Genomic DNA, 26,128 nt, shown 5'->3' with positions numbered 1-26,128 from the left:
CATCTTGTTAAATAAAAAGATTTTGAACTGAGAGAAGATTTTGTGTTGGGAAATTATTGTCGTGGTATGTATCTATTGAGAGCCGAGTAGAGCAGAAGACCTATGTCTTCTGCTCTAGAAAGAAGAAAGAAGAGAAAGCGTACAGCAAATAGTTTTTAGAAACGGGATTAAGGATAATTTGAGTTCTGAATGATTCTTTGGTTGATGAAACAGGCTGGTTTGTTTTAAGTCTGTCGTATCTTTTCTGTTAACTTTTGTCCTTTTGTTTTTTTAAGTTTGTTATTTGTGTTTTTATGTGGTGCTTGTATGAAACTTTTTTGTTCTCATCTTGGCCAGGACTCTCTTTTTAAATGAGCTTCAAAATCTCAATGGGATTATCCTGGCTAAATGAAGGTTAAATAAAATATAAAATAATACTGTAGTCACACAAATGCTAATACTCCAAAAGCAACAATGAAAGAAAGAAACAATCAAACAACTTTAAATGACATATACAGAGTGTCATTGCGTCTTTGTCCAAAATAAAAATGGGAAAAAAATTAATAATTCAGATAATTACAAGGATAGAAGCAGCAAATGTTGACATTCAAGAAACTAAAAATATGAAATGTTCTTTTCATGAAATGAGAAGGAATTATTAGAATACTCGCCACTTTCAATACATTTTTTGACTTTTTATTTCAGCCTATTTTATATAATGATCATTTTGATCCATAACAAAGCATTATATTTAACAAGCTTTTTTTATGTTTTGGACTTCAAAAATAAAGTAACTAGTAGCTGCGTCTGTTAAATAAATGTTGAGCAGACAGAGAGGAGCTAAATGCCTACAAAACGGTATCATCTGCAAATAAAAGGATATTATTAACGTGCTTCATGTTTTTAACTGTTATGAAAGACAAGGAAACTTGTTCTTTTCCATTGGTGTCAACGTGCATCATATCAATTTATCACAGTCATTTTTAGAAGAATAATTTGTTAATGGAGCAAAGTCCAATTCAATTCTTATCTTGTCATTTATTGACCATTACATTTACAATGATGTTTTGATGGACACTGTAAGAGAGTACATTGTGATAACTGAGTGTCTGAGTCTTTAGCACCAGTATCGGGCCGAGCCTTGTTCACTCGCTGTAGTTCGTCCTCACATCTTGACCCTTCAGATAGATTCAAGTCTCCGGCACTGTTTTACGACGGTAAAGGCTTATGGAGGCTATCAGTTGTGTCGGGTGTTATCAGCCTCGTGGGGTGTTACTCATTAACCCATTTGACAGGACCGAAACTCCACAGAGACGGATGAGTGAAAACAGAAATCTTCTTTGGTGTGAAAGAGGTGATCGAGTGGGTAAATGAAAAGAGAAAAGAGGGGATATATATCAAAAATGAATCTAATATCCAAACAGAGGAGCAGAAAATAAACCTAATAACTAACCACAGCTGGAGTTGTCGTCAGACTCATCCCATGTGCAGTTTTAACACCCTTTAACATCAATGATTCATCAAAGCCAGTGTAATTCAGATCAGCTTCAGTGAGTTTCAGTTACGAGGGCCAATGTTCATTGCGTGTGCGCAGGTTTAAACACATGGCTGAGAGATATTAATGTGTAATCACCATGAAGACAGAGAATACATGAGAGAACATGATGTATTGGCTAAGCTACACCCTGTTTGTGTGATTGTATGTCATCACAGAGCAATATGAAGTTACTGTATAATCCAGTCGAACAGTGGTTTATTGTCAGTCGCCTTATATTACTGCAGGAAGAGACAGAGAAAGAGATTATGTTAAAAGTAAAAACAGAGTCATGCTAGCAATCAACCCTGTCTACTAAAAATGACATTACCATACAAAGACACTGCATTTGGAATTATGTTTCAGGAAAAACATATTTGTTTTTCGTGGATTAAGGTGTTTGCTTTTAATGTGTACCATATAAATTTGAAATGAGTCTAAAAACATGGCTTTTACCCAGCAGACTGTTGTTTGTGTCCCGTGTGAACCAAGAACTTTTGTTGCTTAGACACTGACAAGTACTTTTGTGGCATTTTTGTTTTATTTCAATTTACGTTAGCACCGTGTTTCAAATTGCTTCAAACTGAGTCTGTAATCCAGGAGCAAATGGGTTCCCGTCAAAATGTAATTGAGAGAGCATTTTAGTTGTATAGTAATGTTCATTTGTAGGATAGGAGGTTGCTAACACTATATGGCTCTATGGATGGTATTGACTGTCTGTTGGTAGGTTGATAATCTGTTGGTCGGCCCACGACTTTGGTCCAGATTGAAATATCTCTGCAATTATTGGGCGGATTAGTACAAAAACTTTGTCCAGGCATTTATGACTCCCAGAGGAAGAATCCTAATGACTCAGTGATCAAGTTTTTAATAATTACTACTGTTTATGACAAAAAGTAATGACATCATCATCAGCCTCATTTTGTGTTTAGTGATTATTAGTAAATGTTAGCATGCTAACACACTAAACTAGTATGGTGACCATGGCTATCAGAGTTTTGTTAGGTATTATTCATGAAGACTTCAACACTCATTAACTCGAATTTGATTGACAGTAACCTGGCAACTAAAGCAACAACACACCAACTGTCGTCATATTTGGATTCAAATATTGCTGCATTCTGATTGGTGCAAAGAAGTATATGACATACCTTTTTTTTTTTACACAAATGAGGTCGGCCCACTTCAAACCAGTGAGAAGAACAGAGAAAACGAACACAATCACAGAAATCTCTCAATTAAAACATCTGAAACTGTTTAATCCGGCAGAAAATTGTGGGTTTATGTTGGACTATAGTAATAAGCCAATTTATGAAATCTGTTTTAAGGCCTTCTCAGGGCCAAGCTTCTTTTAACTTGTGTATCTTAAAACATTTAAATGTCAAATTCTGTTTCATCTGTAATGTGTTCCCAAAATGTCCACATCGTGCATTTCATACAATTTTATACAATAGCTGTAAAAAAAATAATCAACCTATCTTCACCAAGAAGAATGAGTTTTTTAAGTAAGCCTGGACCACACAAAGGTTGTTTTTTTTTAAACTGCACACACAGACATATTTTTAAAACTATGTTTATGTAATCTGTTTAGTCATCCATGCTGCCATGTTACCATTATTCCTTGAAAGCACATGGTAAAAAATGATGGGCTTCAGGAAACATATAAACTGTGTTTTCACAGACGAAACCACAAACATTGATGAGTTTGTTCATTTAACGACACAAACTCATCAGCAACCAATGTGGTGGCCAAGTGAGCTGTAAAAATTGGCTTTGCAAACAGCTTGGGTATAAAATATGACATTTATGGCCGGGGAGGGTCCAGTTTTCAGAGCTCAGGTGGAGCTGAAGTAGATGAAATGGTCAATGAGTTTACGGTTTACCTGTGGTTTGAATTTCTCCCTTTGCTTTTAATAAACTGAGACTCTGAAGTGAGACATCCTTCCTGCAGGATCAAAGAATGACCTCAAATACTCTCACAATGTTATTGATTTTAGTAAATGGCTTTTTCCTGGGACGGATTCAGTTACAACATGGACTTTGTGGTTTAACAAATTACAAGAACAAATAGTTAGTCAATATAAAAACAAGCCAAGAATATGATACTTCAAACACTCTTCATATGAAACATCTAATTTGGTAATATCTCAACTAGCCTTTTTCACACAATGTCACGGTCCATTTTGTATTTATACAAAAAATAACTAACGGATGAATTCCATTTAGCTTCTTCTGTTTCAGGGTCCTGGTATTGTGTATTGAGAATGTTAAATACAGATTTTGGTTAAATTTTACAACCATTTCTGTGGCACTGCGATTGATTTACAAACTTTGCTTTGAAAAGAAAACAGCTGAGGTCAGGTTTATGATTGCTGCACTCACTGTGCGTCTATTTCTGGAGCCTCAGTCTTGACCTTTACACAAACGAGTTTGCTGGTTTACAAATCTCCCAACATCCATGCACTTGAGGGCTTTGTCTGAAACGCTGGGGTTTAAATTGATCTTAATTTTATCAGTGTGTCCTGGATTTGGCAACACTGACCCAGCAGCTATGAGGAGGATTATTAATGAAGACACACTAACACAGAAACAACAGGGTGAACTCTGTAACTTTAGACCTTTGTCATTTGCTTTCGCCGGTGACTTTGGTTAGTTACCGTTAGACCAATTTCAACTTGTTGCAAAATCCTGGGTGTGGGGCTCAGCGAGTGTGACCTTTGGTCTTTTGGCCTTGAGATTTCTCAACCACTCTTTTGGCCTTGGGATTTCTCAACCACTTTCTTTACAATCATAAATTTGAATAATGTTACTATCTGTAATGTTCTTATTTTATTAGAACCATTGGCTCCATGACACTAACTAGCATAATGTTTGATAATTACTTTAACAGCTAACGTTACGGAGCAACAAACGGCAGATCAATGCTGCGTAGCTAAGTAACAGCTAGCTGGCTAACCTTATAGTTTAGCATACAGTTAGGTAGTGGTCATTCACTTCCTTGCATCACTCTTGGCTGATAGAAAATAGTCATTACACCTCTGCTTTGTACCGTTACATCGTTTATTGTTAGCTTAAATCGACACAGTTTGTCAGAAAGTAGTATGATGGATCATGTTAGCCGGTGGTGTTGACGTTAGTGAGCAAGCGAGCCAAAGATAGCTAGCTAGCTGTAATCTAGCTATACTGCATGGTTTCTTTGGCGTTGGTTGCTTTATTATGTTAGTTGATAAAGTAAATTGTAAACGGCAAGCTCGACATGACACTGAAAGGGCATTAATGTCACATCCTTTGGGTTTTTCCAGAAAGAAGTCTCAAGTCTTTTAAATACAAATCTGTCAACAGGCTTTTACAGGCAACTGAGAAAATTGGGCCTCAGTTTCTAAGTTATGTTACAATCCGCTCACAGATTGGCAATACAATTAATACTGTTGATGTGGAAACAAGTTCAATTTCTACTTATTTGAATAGAAGCATAACTCAGTTTGCCCCAGTTGTCCTTACTTGAATAGATATGATATATATATTTGTTAAGCCACAAACTGTACTGGCGGCTGTGGCGTAGTGGAGAGCAAGGTAGTTCTCCAATCAGAGGGTCGGTGGTTCGATACCCGGCTTCGGCAGTCGATGTGTCCTTGGGCAAGACACTTAACCCCAAGTTGCTCCCGATCGGTGTGGACTGGATGTTGTATGAGTGTTAGTTAGAGTCTGATGGTGGCACCTTGCATGGTAGCCTGTCATCAGTGTGTGAATGGGTGAATGATATGTAATATACTACTGATTGTAAGTCGCTTTGGATAAAAGCGTCTGCTAAATGACTGTAATGTCATGTAATGTAATGTACTTGTACTTGGTTCAACACGCATAGAGACAATCATTCCAAAATCTTAAAGTAACAGGACATTCAATCCGATTCACACACGTCATACAGAATCACTTATAATCACACTAGATTGGAGAAAAGCAAAACAATGTTGTGTGTGTAATCCTTAGTTTGGACTGTTCGAGTCAGGAATATCTAAAATGTCATAATCTTATCTAAACCTCCAGACACCCAGAGGCTCCTCACACAGGGCCCGCCAAGTGTGAAAGACTCTGATAAAACAGATGACAAAGAACAAATAATGCATTTATGATGACATTCAGGTGTCTACACACAGAGTACCTTTAAAAGGTAGTGTTTTTAAGGGCTCTACCGTATCAACTTGGGGTAAAATGATGCCAAATTTTCGTGAAAGAAACACAATTATTTTTTGTAGATTTTTTAAAATGTTCAGTTGTTCGTCAAAGAAAACAACGTGGTGGAATATGTAAAATAAACATGAGCAGTGCAGCGTCATTAAAAGTCACTGATAACCATTGGACCCTGAGAGTGAGCCGATAAACACCTGTTCAGTTTCAGGGGTGTAAAATCCGAAAGAAAGAAGATAGAGAGAGAGAGAGAGAGAGAGAGAGAGAGAGAGAGAGAGAGAGAGAGAGAGTGTGTGTGTGTGTGTGTGTGTGTGTGTGTGTGTGTGTGAGAAAGAGAGAGAGAAAAGGGAGGTGAGGGGGAGGAGAGAAAGTCATATAAATCATTATACATATCTGTTGAGCCGGACACAACTCAAAGTGGCAGAACAGACACACCACTCTCTGAGTTTTCCATCACACCAAAATCAGACGTTCTGCTTTTTAAAACAAGTTTAATTGATTTCAAAAACTGAAGATCTGGATATACTTTTGTTTTGACTGCTGGGCTGAGGAGGGGTCATGGATCCGATTGTGGAAGTAGTGGCTTTGGTGCTGGGGTTCATTTCTTGGGTGATGGTGGGGGTCACCCTGCCGAACCGTTACTGGAGGACCTCCACCGTTGACGGGAACGTCATCACCACCTCCACCATCTATGAAAACCTGTGGATGTCCTGTGCGACGGACTCGACCGGGGTGCATAACTGCAGGGAGTTTCCTTCGCTGCTTGCTTTGAGTGGTACGTGACAAAAAAATGTATCATCTAATTGCAATAAATAATTATAGTTATAGAATTTAAGACTTTTTAATATTTCTTTATCCACAAAACATCATTATAGATCATTGTATTGTAAAAAAGAAAAAAGATTAAGAAGATAAATAGTGGGAAATTGTTAAATCACATGATGTTGCTTTGTCAGAGAAAAAAATTGTTAAAGGTCAAAACTTGGACACTATGAACTTTTGCTCTTTAAGTTTGCAGAACAATTTTTTGCGCGTACAAACTGTTCATAACCTTAGGACCCTTTTCAAGGCAGATGACAAGGAAAAAAGTTGTGAAATCAACAGGTGTTTGTGTTCCACACTGTGTTCAGGCTACATCCAAGCGTCTCGTGCCTTGATGATCACATCGGTAGTGATGGGCACGTTTGGACTGATGGCGGCCCTGATAGGAGTGCAGTGTTCAAAAGCCGGAGGAGAAAACTCTGTTCTCAAAGGGAGGATTGCCGGCACTGGTGGAGTCCTTTTCATATTTCAAGGTAACAAAGACGAGAAAACATATCTGACCAGTCTGACCTTCTAATACACTACCCTTTAAATTGATAAGGGAACTTCTCGATAATGCTAATAAATGTTAGTCATGTTTTATTGCACATTCAAATCAATCATCCATAAATGTCTTCCTGGTCACCTGGAGACTTTGGACATTTGTGTAACTATCTGGAAGCTTCCCCCGCTGCTTTCGCAATGAATAAAGAATATTTATTTTTCTATCAAAAGGTGTGTGCACAATGGTCGCAATTTCCTGGTATGCCTTCAACATCACTCAGGATTTCTTTGACCCCTTCTATCCCGGGATAAGGTGAGATAGTGGTGGAGAGGGAAGGTTGAGAGGCCTTACATGAAGCTCCCATGGGCTGACTGACACTGTGGTGTGTGTTGCAGGTATGAAATAGGAGAAGCACTTTACATCGGCTGGTGTTCGGCCGTGCTCGCCATCGCTGGAGGAGCCTGTCTCACCTGCTCCTGCAAAATGGGCACAGAGGAAAAATAGTGAGTTCAGTTCTTACAGTTTGATCCCTCTCTGTCGGACAAAGTATGATAATGATTCATTTATTAATGGTGTTTATTAATTGATTGCGACTCTTTAGTTCCTCCATACACTAGATGTGAAAGTGAGAAAGTAACGTTTAAATGTTAGGTAGTGAAATGAAGAAAGAAAAGTCTCTTGTCTGTGATTAATGAGATGGATTATTATTAAAACTGATAAAATAACAAATAATTGAAAAAATATATATTCAGCTAGAATAACCAACACCTTGCAAGATAGTTGACTTTTAAAATCAACATAAGTAATTTCATAAATATATATACCTATAACATTTAGGAAATAAAATTGATTAATTTTATTTATTTGTATGTCAGCTCACCATTTATTTTGACATTTGCCAAATATTTTATAACCTACATGAACAAATTGAACACATGTGAAGTTGGGGAATCTTAGAAATCATTCAGAAAGAAATTCATGGCACTCTGGCGCCTTGTTGTGGCAAAACTTTATTAATTCTCCTGTGGGATGTAATAGCAGCTCCTATTGGACATTGACACCTAAAGTGGGACAATTTTATTTTGGGCTTGGTTTTAATGACCATTAACTATCATTATGCAAGATTGTACATTAAAAAAGGGGTTGGCTGAAGTGCAATATAAATCAAGCAGTGTGGTTAAACAGTGTTTGGGGAGAGAGAAGCCTGATTAGGCCGCAGAATGGACAAAGCCATCATGTGTATGATTAGAAAATTGAGTTTTGGCGCCCCCTAGTGGTTGGCTTAAGTACAAGTACACATAGGTGAGGCCTTCAGTCTATGGGTGAGACAAATTGTCGGGAAACATCATGATAACTGCACACATATTAAGCATCGCCCTCATGATTTTATTGTGTAATAGGCCTTTTTCAATCACCACATTTTGACTAATATGAAAAGCCCAAAATTAGTGATGGCTTAACTCCATTTAGCTACTTTATTTTGATGGCCCAGGTAAAGTGCATTCTGCCTCATCATCAGTGACTCATGTTTCTTTTTAACCATCTCGTTCTGCAGCCCGTTGCCTTATCAAGCAAGGGGAACTGTGTACTCTGGAGCAGCACCGACCAGAAGCCAGGCTGCCAGCACTTACGGACGAAATGCTTACGTTTGAAACAAAATATGAAAACAGAAAGAAATCTCATCTCTTGCGAAATCCTGAAGTAAAATCTTTTCATGGCCCCAGTTTCTTTTGTTTATGCATCTGACATGTCCTGGTGTTCAGCTTTTACACTTTTTGCCATGTGGAAAAGCTAAAGGTCCATCGTAAAGTAACACAGCACCACTGAACTGTAAATAATCACAATATCATGTGTGTATCCTGTAAAAAAAAATGATAGCATTGAAATGATAGAATTGAAGTTGTAAAAGTTGTAAAAAGGTAAATCTTCTTATCACCTTATCACCACACATACGTACCATATGCTTGCAATGATTCTATTTATGTTTAGCACAAATACATTTACATACAGTCACTTATTTCTAAGGAATCCAATCATTTGATGATCTGCATATGAACTTCCAGACATTTATGAAGGGGAAGGTCAAAACTGTGATAATTCAGATGTTTGTGTGTTGTTTTGTACAGTTTTATAGATAATACCTGTGAAAAAAGGGTTCGGACAAGTTATCTTTATTTTGTTTTGTTTTTTACAATAGCGTGCAATAAAGTTTAGTTATGCTAAACATTTTTGTTTGACTTTTTTTTTTATTTCTTGTGGTTAATACCGTTATGATTGTCTTCTTTTTTGTAACAAACAATATCAAACGTAATTATTATATTATATGATTATCATGAATTAATGAACTAAAATATTGCACATAAATATACATTTGAAATAGAATCAATAAGCTATTTTACCCAAATAATGGAGAAATTATTTGGGGTTACAGCATATTGTTCAGACATTCAGAGATCACATCAGGTGTCTCAAATGTTATATTTTCATTACATTTACAATGGGCTATAAAGTAAAGTTTTGTCTCCGTGTATGTATAAAATATGTATTACATTGTGTTCTGCTTCACAATTAAGAGAAATTGTGTCATATATATAAGAAAATGTGCCATAGCTATAAGATGCTGAGTTATAATGAGTTATAATGTATTGGAATTTGGGGGACAAACGATGTAAAGATGGTTGTATATTCTACAGTTACATGCATATTAGACAAGTTTTTTTTAAGGCAGATTCATAAGTGTTTAATATTTAGTTCTTCCAAAAAGTTAAAGATATACAGTACCAGTCAAAAGTTTGGACACACCTTCTCATTCAATGGTTTTTCTTTATTTTTTATTTTTTTCTACATTGTAGATTAATATTGAAGACATCCAAACTATGAAGGAACACATATGGAATTATGTGGTAAACAAACAAATGCTCAACAAACCAGAATATGTTTTATATTTTATAATCTTCAAAGTAGTTGAATGAGAAGGTGTGTCCAAACTTTTGACTGGTACTGTGTGTATTAAATATGTATTACATTGTGTTCTGCTTCACAATTAAGATAAATATGTGTCATATATATAAGAAAATGTGCCATAGCTATAAGATACTGAGTTATAATGAGATATTTAGCAATAATGTATTGGAATTTGGGGGACAAACGATGTAAAGATGGTTGTATATTCTACAGTTACATGCATATTAGACAAGTTTTTTTTAAGGCAGATTCATAAGTGTTTAATATTTAGTTCTTCCAAAAAGTTAAAGATATAATAGTTTAAAAAAAATGAATACATTAAATTGAATTTAGGATTATAAAGCTGTCACATGATTATGACTTAATCACATCTATCAAAAACACTCACTTCTGACTATGAATTTAATTACTTTTTTTTTTACAATTTTTTTTTTTTAATATATGCAGCAATAGGCCTCCATATCAGAGCCACTTTCGATTTCTTACTCTACGTGATCCCTATTTATTCAAATGTAAGCCGAGGCTTACTGCGCATGCGCATGCCGGCCGCCTGGCGTCCAATCAGAGCGGCCCACGTTTCCAGACCCAACGCGGATGTGCGGCATGTGGACCAACCACGGCCATGCAGGGCAGACAGGGAGGAGACGACCACAGAAAAGCTTTCGTGTACAGAGAGTACGAGCTGTCAGCTGTTAAACTTCTCTGTCATCATGTTACGTGAGCGTGTTTAATTAAATGTCAAGTCCACTGAGCCGCTGGCAAGAAAAAGGGGGAACTGCTGTAACGTTAAGGTTTTTAGGGGGAACCTTTTAGCGGCGGACCTCGTTTCCACACGGAATTATATCACGCTTGGACCGTAAATACACCGTCGTAGCTGCTCCTGCGGTCCTGTCAGACTAGTGGAGAGGGGGGAAACGATGATTTAATAATAATAAAAAAAGAAAGCATCACCGTGTCAATGACAATGAGCCGGTATTTTCACTCCGAGTGGAAACAGAGACGTTAAATTCGTTGGTTCCGGGGTGAGAGTGTGACTGAACCGGGGGATGGAGTCGTGTCGGCGGACGGGACTCAGCGGGGTCCTGTGCTCCCTGTCACTGCTGTGTGTCATCCTGGACATCCAGCTGGACGGTGAGGCTTTACAATCACACTGAAAAGTTAAAAAAAAACAGAAACTTAGAAGTTTGTAGCTTCTAAGTTGTGTTTAAATGCCACTGCATGTTACCTCACCTGTGTTACATTATGTCCTGCCCCTTTCCTCTTCACTGATTCATAACTTGTCTAATAAATGCTTATTTGCAACATATAACAGGTGTTTAACAGGATGTTAGGCGTTGCCAGGAACTACATGCTTTTGTTTTGGATCCTTTATCCCATCACCAGGACTCCACACCTCCATGATTAAGTTACCTGTGTAAAGATAAACAATGCTTCTATATGAAATATTAGGACTGCAGGGTGACATCTTTTAAATATCCTGCCCCAGAGATATCACAATGTCAATAATATAAATCAGGAAAGAGAATGCTTGGAATTGTCTTGTTAAATGGCTTGAATAATTAAGATATTTGTATAAATGTAGCTGATGGATTTTTTTTTTCTCAATTAACAAATCATATCAGCTCAAAACATTTATAAAGATGCACCGGCTAGTTTGCAAGATAAATTCAGAAACTGACTGGAATGTGTCTTTAGCTTATTTATTAGCAAGTGTGCAATACTATAAGTATAACTATAATTATTCTGTCTGTATTTATAAGATCTTTTTTTTTTCTTAGTTATTGTGGATTTTATTTTTTTCTTACAGACTTATATAAAATACTTGTTTGTTTTTTCTACTATGTACCTTGTTTGCACTATATCTATGCTGCTGTAATCCTGTAAATGTCCCCGCTGCGGGACTAATAAAGGATTATCTTATTTTACCTTATCTTAAATGTATTACAAATCAATGTTCCTAATTATATGGATCCTAATATCATATACAAATTCGATCTTGCCATAAAGCATCCGCTTCCATTAGTGTGATGATTGTGGTGTTGCATGTTGGATACTTTAATTAAATAAGGCTTTGACTGCCCAGTCTAGCCAGTCTCAAATTCTGTTGTTTACATATTTAGATTTATTTAGGATTTGGCAAATTAGCTGTTAGTAGGAATATAAATCATAATGTAATCAGGCAAATATAATCATAGTTTAATCTGATGAGTGACTGGTGTGAAAGATGTAAAGACATTAGTATTATGAGCAGTTTGCTCTTTGGTGTTTCAACTCTCCGATTTAGTAAATCCCATGATGTCCAACTCTAATGTGACGTGTAAATCTTATAAACCCGGACCGACTGCTGCTGTTATAATGTTCTCGCCGTCTTTCTGCCACCGATATATTTCTAGCGAGGCTCAAGCGTCGTTTTATGTTTCAGGTGTCTTAGGGGCGACTCATGTCGAGATTGAGCACCACTTGGAGATGGGCCGCAAACTTTTGGCTGCCGGTCAACTGGCTGAAGCGTTGTCCCACTACCACTCGGCTGTAGGTAAGGTTACACACAAACTGACACACATATTTATACCGGCTGACATTTTCAGCCTGTGTCGCTGCCTCCAATAATGCCCGCCCTCTTCTGTACTTCCCTGCAGACAACAAAGGTTTGTTTTTGTACAGAAGGAATGAGCGCTTTGACACAATGTTGTGTGACATTTTACAGAGGGAGACTCTAAGAACTACCTGACCTACTACAAGCGAGCCGCAGTGTTTCTGGCTATGGGAAAATCCAAATCTGCCCTGCCAGACCTGACCAGAGCCATCCAACTCAAGCCTGACTTCCTGGCTGTAAGTTCAAATAAACACAACCAGAAAAACTTGTAGCTTTAAGTGTGTCCATGTGATACTTATCATATTTCTTTCCGCCTCTTGGGTCTCTTTATTTTCAGGCCAGGTTGCAGAGAGGGAATATCCTGTTAAAGCAGGGCAGCACGCAGGAGGCCAGGGAGGACTTTGAAGCAGTGGTAAGTTTAAAGTTCTAAACCAGTGCTTCTATAATTTTTAGTGTTTACCTGAAACAGCAGTTTGACTGAACAATGCATGGGTTTTTGATTTGTAGCTGCAGCGCTCACCAGACCACGAAGAAGCTCAGGACCAGCTGATGAGAGCGAACGAGCTGGAGGAGCTGCAGGAGGACGCTCATGCTACCTACCACCAAGGGGACTACAGCGCGACCATCGCCGTGCTAGAGAGAGTCATTGAGGTGTGTGTCAGCTCGGGAAAAGGTCTCCTGACATAAAATATATTTAAAGAAAAAAATTGCATTCAGTTTGTCTGTTGTTGTCTTGTGTTTGTAGTTGAATTATCTACCTATAAATGTCAAAAATATATATAAAAATGACATTTTAATGTATGTTTTCTCCTCCTATAAAGTGTCTTTGTAAATCTGTTACTCCATTATTCTCGAATTCATCTGTAATAATATGATTATGGATTAAGAGGTATCATCATTGTCCTTGCTGTTGAGCTGAATTATTTTGCACATGTCTGTTCAGTCTTTTATAAAAGTTGTCATCTTTGTTCAGATCTCTCCTTGGGATCCGGAGTCGCGGGAGCTTCGTGCAGAATGTTACATCCGAATGGGGGATCCACAGAAAGCCATCCTGGATCTGACGCCGACCACGAGGCTACGCAACGACAACCGCGCCGCCTTCCTGAAGCTCAGCACGCTGCACTACAGCCTCGGAGATCACCGCGAGTCGCTCAAGTGAGCTTTGTTTATTTGGAACAAACAAACCACGGAATAAACAAAACACCTTGATTAAGATGTCAGAGTCATGCAAATCGAGCTGATTTTCCACTCGAGAGCATCCGTCTCACCCTGTTGTTTTTCGCTCAGGTTAAAAAAAAAAAAAAAAAAAAAAAAAAAAATGTCCATCTCACTCGTCTGTTTTTCTGTGCAGTCACATCCGAGAGTGTCTGAAGCTGGACCAGGACGACAAAGAGTGTTTCAGCCACTACAAGCAGGTGAAAAAGCTCAGCAAGCAGCTGGACTCGGCGGAGGAGCTGATTGAGCAGGACAGGTATGTACTTCTTTTGGGATTGGTGCGCTTTCCCTTCCTAAATTGTGACCCTCTGTCACTTGAAATTCTTAAAATAAAATGAACCGATGCATGTGATTGCTGTTCTTTTTTAATATCTGTTGACACTAACGAAACAGAAATACAAGAAAAAAAGTACACCTGCAACCTAACTAAACTAATGAATGACCCTGAGCTTCTTTGTACACACATATAGGCATCAGCAAGCCATTGATAAGTATGAATCAGTGATGAAGACGGAGCCAAATGTCCCTTTCTACACCAACCTGGCCAAGGAGAGGATCTGCTTCTGCCTTGTCAAGGTGAGAGAGAGAGAGAGAGAAAGAACACTTGTCTGTACATTTAAAGCTCTGGAGTTAGATTTGCTTGTCAGTTGTTGCCGTCATATAATGGTTCTGTAGGCCTGTAACAGTTCTGTGATAAATGCCAACACATTGTCCCTCTGTCTCGCCATTTGTAGCTCAACTTGGCTCAGGAGGCCATACACGTGTGTTCAGAGGCTCACCAGAGAGACCCGCGCAACGCCAACGTCCTCCGAGACCGAGCCGAGGCGTTCATCCATAACCAGGAGTACGAGAAAGGTGACATGACTCCCTGCACCCTTCAATGAATGCCTCTGACTTAAGAACCTTACACACTTGTAAAAGAAAGACCATGCATGAAAAAATAGATGTACTGTGTCTATTTGAGTTGGTTCTTAATGGTTTAAGATATCAATAATACTGTAAATCATTAGGCAAAATACAGATTCAGAAGATTAATTAATAGTCTTTTATGCTTATTCAGCCTCTAAAAATAAAATCAGGTCAAATTGAATAGATGCTAGTTACATGTAGGAATAATGTCTTCGCAATTATGTAGTTCTATTCTATTGAAAAGAAAACAAATGTGGACTGATAAAAGAAGGTATTTAAAAAGAAAATGATATTGTGCAGATACAATCACAGCATATTTGTGGTAGACAAACACTGTTTTTAACGTCTTTTTTTAATATTTGTTTCCATTCAGCTGTGGAGGACTACCTCGAGGCGAAAGAGTTTGACAGCGAAGGCGACCGCGCCGACCTCAGAGATGGACTGGATCGAGCTCAGAAACTGCTGAAAATCTCTCGTAAGAGGGACTACTACAAGATCCTGGGTGTCAGCAGGTAACCAGCCCAACCAGTGTTATTACAAATCATGTTAACTTTCTCCAAACTGACTTCGAAACTACTTTATTTAGCGGACTGCTCAGGAAAACTCTCACAAACATTGTTTTTTTCTCAGGAGCGCGAACAAGCAGGAGATCATCAAGGCGTACAGGAAGCTGGCGCAGCAGTGGCATCCCGACAACTTCCAGTCCGAGTCGGAGAAGAAGGAGGCGGAGAAGAAGTTCATCGACATCGCCTCAGCTAAAGAGGTCCTCACTGACCCAGGTCAGCAGCTGAGATGGCTATTACATACATTTAAGGCATTTAGCAAATATTTATTTAGAGCGACTCTCAACAAATGAGCAGGTTGACATCACAGAATAATGAAGAAGTTCTAGCACAGTTTATGGCAGCCTGTAACCATAATGTCACATTTTCACACCACTAATAGCTAATTAAAAAAGGGAATAGTTCCACATTTGTGTAAACGTGTTCAGTCGTTTAAAAGACTGATGCCCCTCTCATGTCTGGGCGTTAATGCTAAGCTAATGATCCTGCCGCTGATTAGCTTAGCATAAAGTGGTCAACAGGAGGAAACAGCTAGCCTGTCTCTGTCCTAAAGTAACAAAACCCACTAATTGGCATCTCTGAAGCTCATCAATTAAACATTAATTTCTCATTTGCACACAAACCCGAATGTAAAAACCACAAGTTGTATTTTTTGTCTGGGTTTATGTGCCACGCTATTGCTTGGTTAGCTAACGGGGTGCTGGCTGTAGTTTCATACTGATCAGACACAAGAGTCGTGTTGATCTTCTCATCAAACCATTTGCAAGAAAGAGAATGAGTCTATTTCCCCAGAAGGCGAACTATTCCTTTAATTCACATCGTTATCGGGAATCTAGATCTCAGATGTTTGACAGAATCCAATGTATGCATCGTGTTAAGCAACGTCTGAAATTTGTCCCTCCATACTTCCCGTTGTCTTTCCAGAAATGAGGCAGAAGTTTGACGCGGGCGAGGATCCCCTGGACCCGGAGAACCAGCAGGGTGGGGGTGGAGGCGGAGGACAGGGCTGGCCTTACCACTTCAACCCGTTTGAGTCCGGCGGCAGCTTCCACTTCAAGTTCCACCACAACTAGAGAGGAGGACTTGACGAACACCGGGAGGGAGGGAGGGGAGGGGACGGGGGACATTCGGGGAAGAACAACGGCGGATTTATGGAGAAGTCTTCCTCAGAACTTGTGCTTCAGCTTGGACACAGTTTTGTCAATTACTTGAACATTTGATTTTTTTTTTTTTTAAATGCAGCAGAGGCTCGAGCTGTACAGTGAAAAAAAACAAAGAACTGGACTTCTTACCACTAAAACTTATGGATCTGATCGGCTACTGGTGAATTAAGTTGTCGCTGTGGTTGAAGGAAATGAAATCTTGTGTCAACACTTGAGATCCAGATAATGAAAAGGTGTTTCTTATTGTTTCTTTCTTTGTGCCATTCTTCAAACCTTTTATCAAGGGACTTTTTTTTTTTAATGCAGTAGCTGCTTGGACTTTACATAAGAGGAATGTCAGTGTGTCGATTTCTGCTCGCAGTATTCTTTAAAGGAATTACACGTTTACTGATCTCGGTCTACATTTTGTGACCACGTGGAACCTTCTCTGTCCTCCAAGATTTTTATACATCACGGCAGCAGGAGGTTTATTTTGATTAGTTTTTACATTAACGGTAAGAAGGAGAGACTTCCGCACTAGTAAAGGAAACTCGTGGGTTGTTAAAGCTTTGAAATCCTATGGATCTTAAATCAGTGTGGCTCTGTGATTGTTTTGGATTTCCTTTTAAATTACCTTTTTGTTTTTCACCAGCTATCTAATTGGAATAATGTGTGAATTCTGTATTTTATTGCATCTTCAACAGGCTTTATATCCAGATCCAGACATTATGGATGTAACTTATAAATGAGCAATTGGCAAAATGTCACAAAGTTGAATATTCTGGACAAGAGTGTAACAATTGATGACTGAATCAAGACTTGTAGTATTTAGCTCGTTTTCCTTTTTCACTCATTTCAAAGCACACCTTTGAAAACTTGCACTTTTACCCTTTTTTGTTTGAAAAACTCCACATCTTCTCCACTCCTGAAATGTTACTGCAGGTTTTTTAAAAGCCTTTTTCGAAGACTCCTTATAAACTAAAGTGTGTCTTAAGTGGTTATCTGAGAGCCTCAGTTATAAAAGTACCACAGAAACAGAAAAGTGCACATTTTAAATGTTATACTGAGCTGTGGTGGTACATTAGTTGCAGGTCTTTGACATATTGTGTGTAATTCACAAACTATATTTGTAACAGGATGCACTGAGGAACAATTTGAAAACTTAACCATTAAGTTGCAGATAAAATCAAAACTTTGTAAATGAGGCGCCAGTTTTACAACCAGGAAAGACACACAGAAGTTTAACCATAGACTCAGATTATATTCTTTTTTAGATTTTACTTTTAAGTTATTATTTTTGTCCCAAATGGCTTAAAGATACGGCGACTCTTAACGGCTTTGAATCCTGTCTACTGTGCGACTGTGTCATCCACGCGTGACCGGGCTCTTTGTATTTAAATCGACTGAGTGGGACGGTTTTCTTTCTGGGTTTTCTTTTTAGGGTTTTTCTGCTGTAAGTGGCATCAATTTTACTGTTGCCAAACTGACTCAGCTGACATGCTCAAGCGTATTAAAATATTGAAGCAATCGAGTTTTGTGTCAAGTTCGTGATGCGTGGCATGCAAAGGACGGCTTCAGCACAGCTCCCCCTGCAGCTACAAGTGTTTAGTTTGAGACGCTAAAGCTGGATATGCGTATGTTCGTCCTCAGATATTTGACCAATTTAAAGTAATTTTTCTTGACTTTCCTGCTTTCACTAACCTTAAGATAATCCACCGATTAAGCATTGCACTCTTATTACATCAGCAGACTCGATATAGAGAGTTAAAGAAACAGAAATCAGAGATATTGTCTTTTTTATTCCACACATTCTTGTCAAAATCTGGTGCCTTCATTACTCACAATGCTGGAATTTTACTTCTTTCTAACTCCAAACCCTGTTATTTATTTTCCATCTCCAAACTTCTAGTCTTCAGTTGTACTCTGGTGTATTCAATAGTAAATCCCAACACCTGTAGACCGACTCGGTGGAGTTCCCCTTTAGACAGCATGTAGCTCCTGACACATTTTAAACAATAGAACACAAGGTCTCAAACACACATACAAACATCATGAAACAAAGACGTTCTCTGTACACCAAAACACCGTCTCCACACACATCCATGGATCTGCTGTTTGCTTCACCTTCTCATACACACATCCTGTAACGTACAGCTGCAAATTGACACATCTTCAAGTTTAGAGGAAATGGCTCAATCCAGAATATCGACACAGGAGTTCTGCATCTGTAGAGGTGAAGTGTCCTGATAAAATCCTCCAATGAAGATGTCCGCTCTACTTTGAGCTCAGCCATATTATCTGGCTCTCTGAGAGACGGTCACACTGAGTGTCATCCAAACAGGGTTGCCCTTCATCAATGGTTAGCTCCAAATCCTTGTGTGTCTTCCAGACTGTCTGCCTCCACCTCGATGGAAACGACGTGGTGACCGGGGATCATGGCCAGACCCAGGACTCTGGGTTCACCCTGGGAGAATGTGTCTGAAGACAAAAGGCATCCATCAGTTAGTCACAAGGTTCATTATGGAAAGTGTTGCTTGTTGTGAATCCATCTTCACCTTTTCAGATTTCCATTTTTTTAAAGAGATTATTGTGGGAAACAATACGTACTAAAAAGGGGTTTACAAGAATGTTCCAGGACTTTAGGGTTTAATCTTTTAAGAAAATGTGATTGTTCCACTTGAGATAAAATATGTAGAAATGCAAGTTAACTTTAAATATCCCGAATGGAATTTATATCGAAGTTATGTAAAAATCAGTAATAGGTATACTGTCTTTCACTTTCTATTCAAGATTTGACTTTGCTTCTATTCTTTAGTGATATGTGTGGTCATCAGTGTGAATATTTAGCTTTAAAGATCAGAGGCTGCTGGTGAAGAAGGTGCTTCGTCTAACAAACCTTTCACTATACGGCCTTGTATTCATTTGTTTCCTACGGCTGGTAAGATATCTTTTCATAATCAACTTTATGGGCATTTTATGTTGTTTGATGATGACACACACTGATGTCAGTGTCCTTTGCGTGATGGAATGGGCGGCTGTGGCGTAGTGGAGAGCGTAGTGGAGAGCAAGGTAGTTCTCCAATCAGAGGATCGGTGGTTCGATACCCTAGTCGATGTGTCCTTGGGCAAGACACTTAACCCCAAGTTGCTCCTGAAGGCCATCGGTGTGGACTGGATGATGAATGTTAGTTAGAGTCTGATGGTGGCACCTTGATGGTAGCCTGTCATCAGTGTGTGAATGGGTGAATGATATTAGTTGTTGCACTTACTGTATTCGTATCAGTTCGCTGCACTTATTGAATTTGTATTTGTTTACTGCACTTATCCTATTCGTAGTAGTTGTAGCACTTACTATATTCGGATTAGTCTGTTGCAATTATTGTTTTCGTAGTAATTTGCCTCTGCACTATACTTTTGCTCTGGTTTATGCTTTAAGATGCTTGTTTAAGAAAGGAGATGCACTGATGACTTCTGGTGACTAGTAGTTCTCTTGAATACCTATGTTGAATACACTTCCTGTAAGTCGCTTTGGATAAAAGCGTCTGCTCAATGACTGTAATGTAATGTAATGTAATGATATTACATTACAGTCATTTAGCAGACGCTTTTATCCAAAGCGACTTACAATCAGTAGTATATTACATATCATATGGGTGAATGATATGTAACATACTACTGACTGTAAGTCGCTTTGGAGAAAAGCGTCTGCTAAATGACTGTAATGTAATATGCTTGGTATTTCTCTCCATCCTGCTTGGACATCTTTACTCTTCACCTGTGGATTTACCTGGATTTACCTGGATTTACCTGTGGATTTGAGGAACTCCTGAGCCGATCCGAGGATGACGTTGCAGTCCCGGTCCGTGCAGAGGAACAGCCCCACCAGAGTCCGTCCGTCCGTCATCCGGATCCTCATGTTCTTGTTCAGGAGCCCCTCCAGGTTCTGCCGGGCCCGGTAGGACGGGGACACGTCAGAGCGCTCCTGGGTGAGAGGAAGGAACCAGCACAAACACAGACACGGTCATCTCCCTTTATTAAATGCATTTGATTATTTTTTACAGTTGAAGAGCTGCTTATTCTTTAGCCACCGGCTAACTGAAGCCTTGATAATAAATGATATAGTTTCATTTATGCCGTTTTCTCTCCGTTATAACACAAATAAAGAGGGATATACATACATGTGTCGAAGGACCGTTTTCCTCAATCATTGTTGCCATAACCCTTCTTCTTCTTCTTCTTCTTCTTCTTCTTCTTCTTCTTCTTCTTCTTCTTCTTCTTCTTCTTCTTCTTCTTCTTCTTCTTCTTCTTCCACTACATTTGCTGACGGAGTCATTTGACTGACGGACCAGCTAAACCGGAAACCTCATTTCCGGTGTTGCTTTTCTTTTTTTTTTTTTTCTTCTTAAAGGAAACGACTGATGGAGCATAAAGTCACTGATGGAGCATAAAGTCACATGTACAGTGAGGTTCAGCACATGAGTTCAGCACATGTACAGTGAGGTTCAGCACATGTACAGTGAGGTGAAGCATTCTCCTGCACTGGTATCTTATGACACTTCATAAGCAGACGACGTAAAGGAGACTTATTAAAAACAAGTGTCACACCTGACCTTTAAATGAACTTTGAGAGATACTTCCAAGTCTGCAGAAACACAGAGCATGACAATTTAAAGCAAAAAAACAAAACAAAAGTATAAATGTTTAAGGATAAAGACACATTAACCCTTTCGTGCATAGAGGTCACTACAGTGGACAGCTGTTGTTTTTCTTGTATATGCATGGGGTCTCGATGGCATAGTTGCACATCAGCCACTACAGTGAAGGCGGTTGCATCATCCCATACTGAAGCAGAAAATGCAAACAGATGCCGTGATGCTGCATGCACACGAGGAACCGAGTACATCTGCATGCAGTGTCTTGTGGCTTTGTGCCCTGGGTGCTTTGCCAATTATCATAAAAGATAGTCTGCACATTTTCTTTGTGTATACATATATTATTTTATAGTTTTCACATCTTTATATATCATTGTATTCATTTGTGTGTTAAATACATATTTCTTCAGTTGAAAACAAAAACGCATGCTGTCCACCTGAGTGGACATGTAAAAATCTCTTTGGAAAAAGCTGGATTAAAAAAAACTAAAGTTCAAATCTTGTTTTTCATGCCTAATGAGCAATAAAAACACTTGTTAGAATCCTGACTGAGGTTGTCATAATTCATGCATGAAAGGGTTAAGTTTGCCTTCATCTCCCAAGATTCTCTTGAGTCAGTTACGTTAAAGACATCAGTTTACATCTGGTTTTATTTTTCTGATAATTATAATAATTAGCTTAACTCCATATATTAACTCCTTCTGTATGAACAGTTACAGTATACAGGTGTCAAATGATATCTAACCAAGGTAATACCAGACTAAGTGAGGCTATAGCAACAAAAACCTTCAGTGTATTAAATGAACTATGCAAAGGTGCATTCATGTCTTGCTCATCAATACAACTTGTCATTTTTAAGAGCGTAAGGTTGAGTTATTTCTTCTTTAAAAAGTTACATAGTCTCACTAGGACACAGTGAGGGCCAGACCTCAGGTATTGTTGTATAACTGATATAATTGTAATATGTGAAGCCTTTGTTTTGGTTGTGTGACTACAAAAGGGGATTTTAAATCCTTGTCTATGTATCTTTATAAAATATAAATTATAATGAGTTAATGCCATAATTACAGACCATGCCTGGCCAAGAAAGGACATAGTAAGTGATCCTGGAGTGGAAAACTCTAAAACAGGGATAGATACAGATCTTAAAACATGCATAATTTAATATATAGGAGTATTGATTGTTCAAAAACACCAATCAATTTATATTTTCCAGCTATACTTCTGATTCACCCATGTATTTTTGACTCCTTGTTTCCTCAGGCTCCGACCCACATTGATCCGCTGACGTTCTCTGCACATGGGGATTAATAGTACGAGGTTGGACTGCGTTAGATGAAAATAAACTCCTTGACATCAGAGTGTTACTGCTGGTGGTGAGTAAAATATGATGTACTGCATTCTGTCTTTGATTTGATGACCCTCACAACACATGCAAGCTTTTTTTTTATACTTAAGGCAGTGGTGTAAATTCATTTTGGCTCATGACCCCTTATTATGATGAATGACTACTTATGACCCCTTGTCCCAGGTACATGTCGGCTTTTAGTGACCAGTTCAACCAATGTGATTTAATGTCAAATGTATTCAGTAGTCTAGAATTTTTTTGGGGAGGAAAATCTGAAAAATGATTGTGTAGCAAAATTAGGTTTTTTTCAGTTTTTTATTCCTATTAATCATTTCGCAACCCCTCAGAATAATCTCGGGACACTTAGTGGGGGCCCATTGCATAAAAGCAACATGTTGAACTGTTTATTTGTGAGTAAAACAGATGGCCTAAAACACGCTTTTGCACTAAAAACTAACTAAAGCTCGAAGTCAACATGATAGATGGCCACTCTTAGCCATCTATTTGCACTGTAAGCTCTGTACAGTATATGGATGGACTTTGTAGGCTTTAAGAATGATTTAAAGGAGGGTTGTTGTTTTTTTGCAGAGATGTGGGTTGAGGCCTTAGTAGAACCTGAATAATCCAAAACAAATTAAACACTGATGAAACTTCCAACACTCACAGGGCAGAAGAAGCCATAATTGGAACCTATTAACTGGCTCATGCAAGTCTTAACACAAAGAGAATATATCATTACTTTCACTAAAGCTAACTTTTTCTCCCAAACCCCCGCTGGATGATGTTTTTAAAGTATTATCTGCTCCTCGGGTCGCCTCAGTCCAGACAGCTCAGCTCTGAACGGAGCACGGGGGCCGATGTCTTCCTCTGTGTCACACTGCATAAAATCTGGGTTAGCTACAGCGCAGCACCCTGGGGAGGCGCTTGTCCTTCTCATCCTCGCCATGTCTCCCTGCCAAATGGACACAGGGGGAGGAGGGGGTGTGTTGGAGGAGAGAGAGGAAAGGGGAGGGGGGCAGCCTCAGCACAGTAGTGCAGTGTGTCAGGGCCTGCAGCATAAAATAGGCTAGTTTCACCCATATTTGTTTGTTTATTTTGTAGACACATGCACAGTCATAGCTACAAAATACCTCATTAGACGCTGTGGGTAAGGGGGTGTGTGTAAAGTACAAATGCACATAACACACCCATCCCGCCAGTCACCCAATCTGCTAACAGCAGACACCTCTTGCATTGCATCTCTCTTGGCAGATGTAGGCGTTGGATCAGACACTAACACATTCCACTGTTGTAGTTTGTGGGGCGCCGGGGGAATTGGAGCCGGAGTGCCGGTAGAGGCACCTGTTGAAGCAGAGAGAGGGGAGCGTGCAGAGCAGACGAGGCGTGATAGAAATGCTTGTTTACATGATATCCAGTTATGGGTGTAAAAAAAAGCTGGAGGTGACAGAGCAGAGGGAACAAACACAGACAGAATGCAGAGAGGATTAAAAAGAAAAGATGCTTCACACAGTGTTGTGACTTCTTGACAGAAAAGGAAGAAATACCTTGAAGATCTTAAGTATTCTTGAGATTATTCATGCAAATATCCCACGAAAGTGACGTCCCTCACAATCATAGCATAATTTAAAATGTGCATATTAGTTGTGAAGCTATATATCAGCTTCGAAAGCGTTTTTTACATTTTATTTTGTGGTTATGAATTATTTCGTTTAAGGGTTAAATACGGTTTAATTGAATACCAATTAAATGCCAGCATGCAACAGCATTTGAATTGCATAAATATCTCAAAAATGAAGACACAGAACAATAGTTACATGTTTGCAGAGAGTTCAGTTAAGTCACTCGTTAAGTGTTGCTCCATGACCAGCTGTGTCCAATTAACTGATAGGGTCATCGATTGATGCAGTGACTGGCACGACATGATTATGTTGTAAAAAAAAAAGTAGTTTTTAGGCGTACACGTGTACATTTTAAAGGAAAACATATGTTTTTCTTCTTAGGGAATGATAAATATAAGTAAATCCATAATATTCAACAGCCATTTTTCTTAATGTGGCTCGTCGCCTTGACAGCACATAACGCAGGTAACCCTCTGACTGACTGTAGTTGTTTTAGATACAAGGATTTAAATCAAACATATTAGGAGTGAATGAGTTGCCGCTTCTGTTTTTTTACATTTTGACATAGTAGGAAAAGACCCTGAAGCAGCTAATTGGAATTGACCCATAATTCATTTATTTAATTGTTTACACCCTACTGTGACGTGTCAAATTGTCCTTAGCAAAAAAGGCCTTTTCCATAATAAAAATAATTTCAATTTTTTTTTAACAAAGGTCCACACACTAGCTTTTTCAACGACATCTCATAGTCTTCTGGCGTTGGAAGCAGTTAAAAGCTCCAGAAAGCCCTCATAGATGGACGTTTTGTTAAGGCTTCTTTTGCCGAGCTACTATTTCAAGGTCAGGAATGAACTGTGAATGAACCTCTGACGTATTTATGTGATTTGTGGGATTTAAGGCCCCTTACTGCTAATAAATCAACCGTTGCTGCTCGAGGAAATACAACTAGTCATTCTGAGAAATATGATTATTGCATTGGTGTTTCTCATTTACATTTGCTTTTTGTTGCTTTTTATTCATTTTTTTTTTATATTAGGTGCAATAAAATGAGTCAAATGTGATGAAATCAAGACCGTATAAATAGTTAAACTACTTTTCTCTATTTATGCAAAGCACCCATCATGGATTCCTATCCGATCTTTATTCACATTTTATCCGCCACACTTTTCTCCTGCCTGACCCCGATTTAGTGGTAATGTTTGAATCTTTAGAGGCAGAGCCACATTTCTTTTGTCAAAACAGAAGAGCCCCGAGCAGCCACCGAGGGCTGGCTGGGGTTGAGGGATTCCCATGGCCTTACTGCCATCCAGCCTCCACTGCCTGCTGCTTAGGAGAATTTACAGTAACATTTAAAAGAAAAATCTTGCATTTTTTTCCCCAACATCTGTATTAGAGGCAGATTGTGTGCTTTGAGCTGTTTATAATGGTGATTTATGGAGGGGGGAGTATAGTTTGCATATTGTGAATTGTTTCCATCCCCACCACAAGTAGTTAATTTTTAAGCAATACAATCTGATGTAAGTCTGGGCATGGCTGCGGCAGATTTTCCCAACCCCCCTCTCCCAATCCCTCCCAGCACACACACACACACACACACACACACACACACACACACACACACACACACACACACACACACACTGCTGCTCCAAAATATTTTTTTTTTTATATATACAACGGTGGGGGCTCTGGTGAATATAAGGTGGCCATGTTTGATAGATTTGTGTCGGGCTCTGCAATGCAGAAAGAGAGTTGTTGCAAGTGACACTGACACCATGAGAGTTTGGCTGATTCGGGTCTGATCCGGGGATAAAGCAGAGAGAGAGAGAGAGAGAGAGAGAGAGAGGAAGGGAAACAAACAAACAATGTAACTTACATGCAGCCACACACCCCTCTCTCTGGTAACAATGTGTAGGTTTTTAAGGAGGGAGGGAGGAAGAGAAAGGGAGAGAAAGGGAGGAGGGGTGCGTTCTGAAATAATATAGTCAGCCATTTTTTATGTAAGGGGATTTTTTTTTTTTTTTTCTTATTGGGGGGTTGTTAAAAAATAAATATAAGAGGTCGGCCATCTTTGTTGCTCTGCCTTAGTGTAAAAATATTTCAAAACGCCCCCCACT

The 26,128-nt window shown here is 38.9% G+C and overlaps 4 protein-coding genes across 4 annotated transcripts in view; 3 read left to right on the top strand and 1 right to left on the bottom strand.

Moving 5' to 3' along the window:
• Window positions 1–6,133: 6,133 nt before the first annotated feature.
• On the top strand, window positions 6,134–9,203 carry cldn15a (claudin 15a). The gene is made up of 5 exons (XM_054601594.1): window positions 6,134–6,476; window positions 6,832–6,996; window positions 7,238–7,319; window positions 7,403–7,510; window positions 8,563–9,203. Exons 1-5 carry the CDS (start codon window positions 6,260–6,262, stop codon window positions 8,657–8,659), a joined length of 669 nt encoding a protein of 222 aa, XP_054457569.1. The 5' UTR covers window positions 6,134–6,259; the 3' UTR covers window positions 8,660–9,203.
• Window positions 9,204–10,614: 1,411 nt separating this feature from the next.
• On the top strand, window positions 10,615–17,914 carry dnajc3b (DnaJ (Hsp40) homolog, subfamily C, member 3b). Its single transcript, XM_054601320.1, has 12 exons — window positions 10,615–11,102; window positions 12,394–12,504; window positions 12,676–12,800; window positions 12,902–12,976; window positions 13,072–13,215; window positions 13,538–13,719; window positions 13,916–14,035; window positions 14,250–14,355; window positions 14,514–14,634; window positions 15,062–15,200; window positions 15,319–15,467; window positions 16,176–17,914. Exons 1-12 carry the CDS (start codon window positions 11,018–11,020, stop codon window positions 16,322–16,324), a joined length of 1,506 nt encoding a protein of 501 aa, XP_054457295.1. The 5' UTR covers window positions 10,615–11,017; the 3' UTR covers window positions 16,325–17,914.
• A 380-nt stretch (window positions 17,915–18,294) lies between these two features.
• Window positions 18,295–20,724, bottom strand: naa38 (N-alpha-acetyltransferase 38, NatC auxiliary subunit). The gene is made up of 3 exons (XM_054601672.1): window positions 20,571–20,724; window positions 20,200–20,374; window positions 18,295–18,871 (listed from the first exon to the last, which is right to left on the bottom strand). Exons 1-3 carry the CDS (start codon window positions 20,607–20,609, stop codon window positions 18,747–18,749), a joined length of 339 nt encoding a protein of 112 aa, XP_054457647.1. The 5' UTR covers window positions 20,610–20,724; the 3' UTR covers window positions 18,295–18,746.
• Window positions 20,725–26,108: 5,384 nt separating this feature from the next.
• The window catches only part of chd3 (chromodomain helicase DNA binding protein 3), a 38,156-nt gene continuing 38,136 nt past the window's right edge, over window positions 26,109–26,128 (top strand). The window contains 1 exon segment of the mRNA XM_054601103.1: window positions 26,109–26,128. This exon segment is cut by the window's right edge and continues 268 nt beyond it. The gene's annotated coding sequence lies outside the window, so the exon portion shown is untranslated.

Source organism: Anoplopoma fimbria, chromosome 7, assembly GCF_027596085.1.
Source record: "Anoplopoma fimbria isolate UVic2021 breed Golden Eagle Sablefish chromosome 7, Afim_UVic_2022, whole genome shotgun sequence".
NCBI classification, from domain to species: Eukaryota; Metazoa; Chordata; class Actinopteri; order Perciformes; family Anoplopomatidae; genus Anoplopoma; species Anoplopoma fimbria.
The sequence above is the reverse complement of the archived record's forward strand: the minus strand, read 5'-3'. Positions and strand labels throughout refer to the sequence as shown.

Coding starts and splice junctions, on each gene's coding strand:
- dnajc3b (XM_054601320.1), top strand. CDS start 11,018: ATGGAGTCGTGTCGGCGGACGGGACTCAGCGGGGTCCTGTGCTCCCTG. Junction 14,036..14,249: donor GAGCTGATTGAGCAGGACAG/GTATGTACTTCT, acceptor ACACACATATAG/GCATCAGCAAGCCATTGATA. Junction 15,201..15,318: donor AAGATCCTGGGTGTCAGCAG/GTAACCAGCCCA, acceptor TTTTTTTCTCAG/GAGCGCGAACAAGCAGGAGA.
- naa38 (XM_054601672.1), bottom strand. CDS start 20,609: ATGGCAACAATGATTGAGGAAAACGGTCCTTCGACACAT. Junction 20,375..20,570: donor AAAACGGTCCTTCGACACAT/GTATGTATATCC, acceptor CCTCTCACCCAG/GAGCGCTCTGACGTGTCCCC. Junction 18,872..20,199: donor GGAGTTCCTCAAATCCACAG/GTAAATCCAGGT, acceptor TTTTGTCTTCAG/ACACATTCTCCCAGGGTGAA.
- cldn15a (XM_054601594.1), top strand. CDS start 6,260: ATGGATCCGATTGTGGAAGTAGTGGCTTTGGTGCTGGGGTTCATTTCT. Junction 7,320..7,402: donor CCCTTCTATCCCGGGATAAG/GTGAGATAGTGG, acceptor TGTGTGTTGCAG/GTATGAAATAGGAGAAGCAC. Junction 7,511..8,562: donor ATGGGCACAGAGGAAAAATA/GTGAGTTCAGTT, acceptor CTCGTTCTGCAG/CCCGTTGCCTTATCAAGCAA.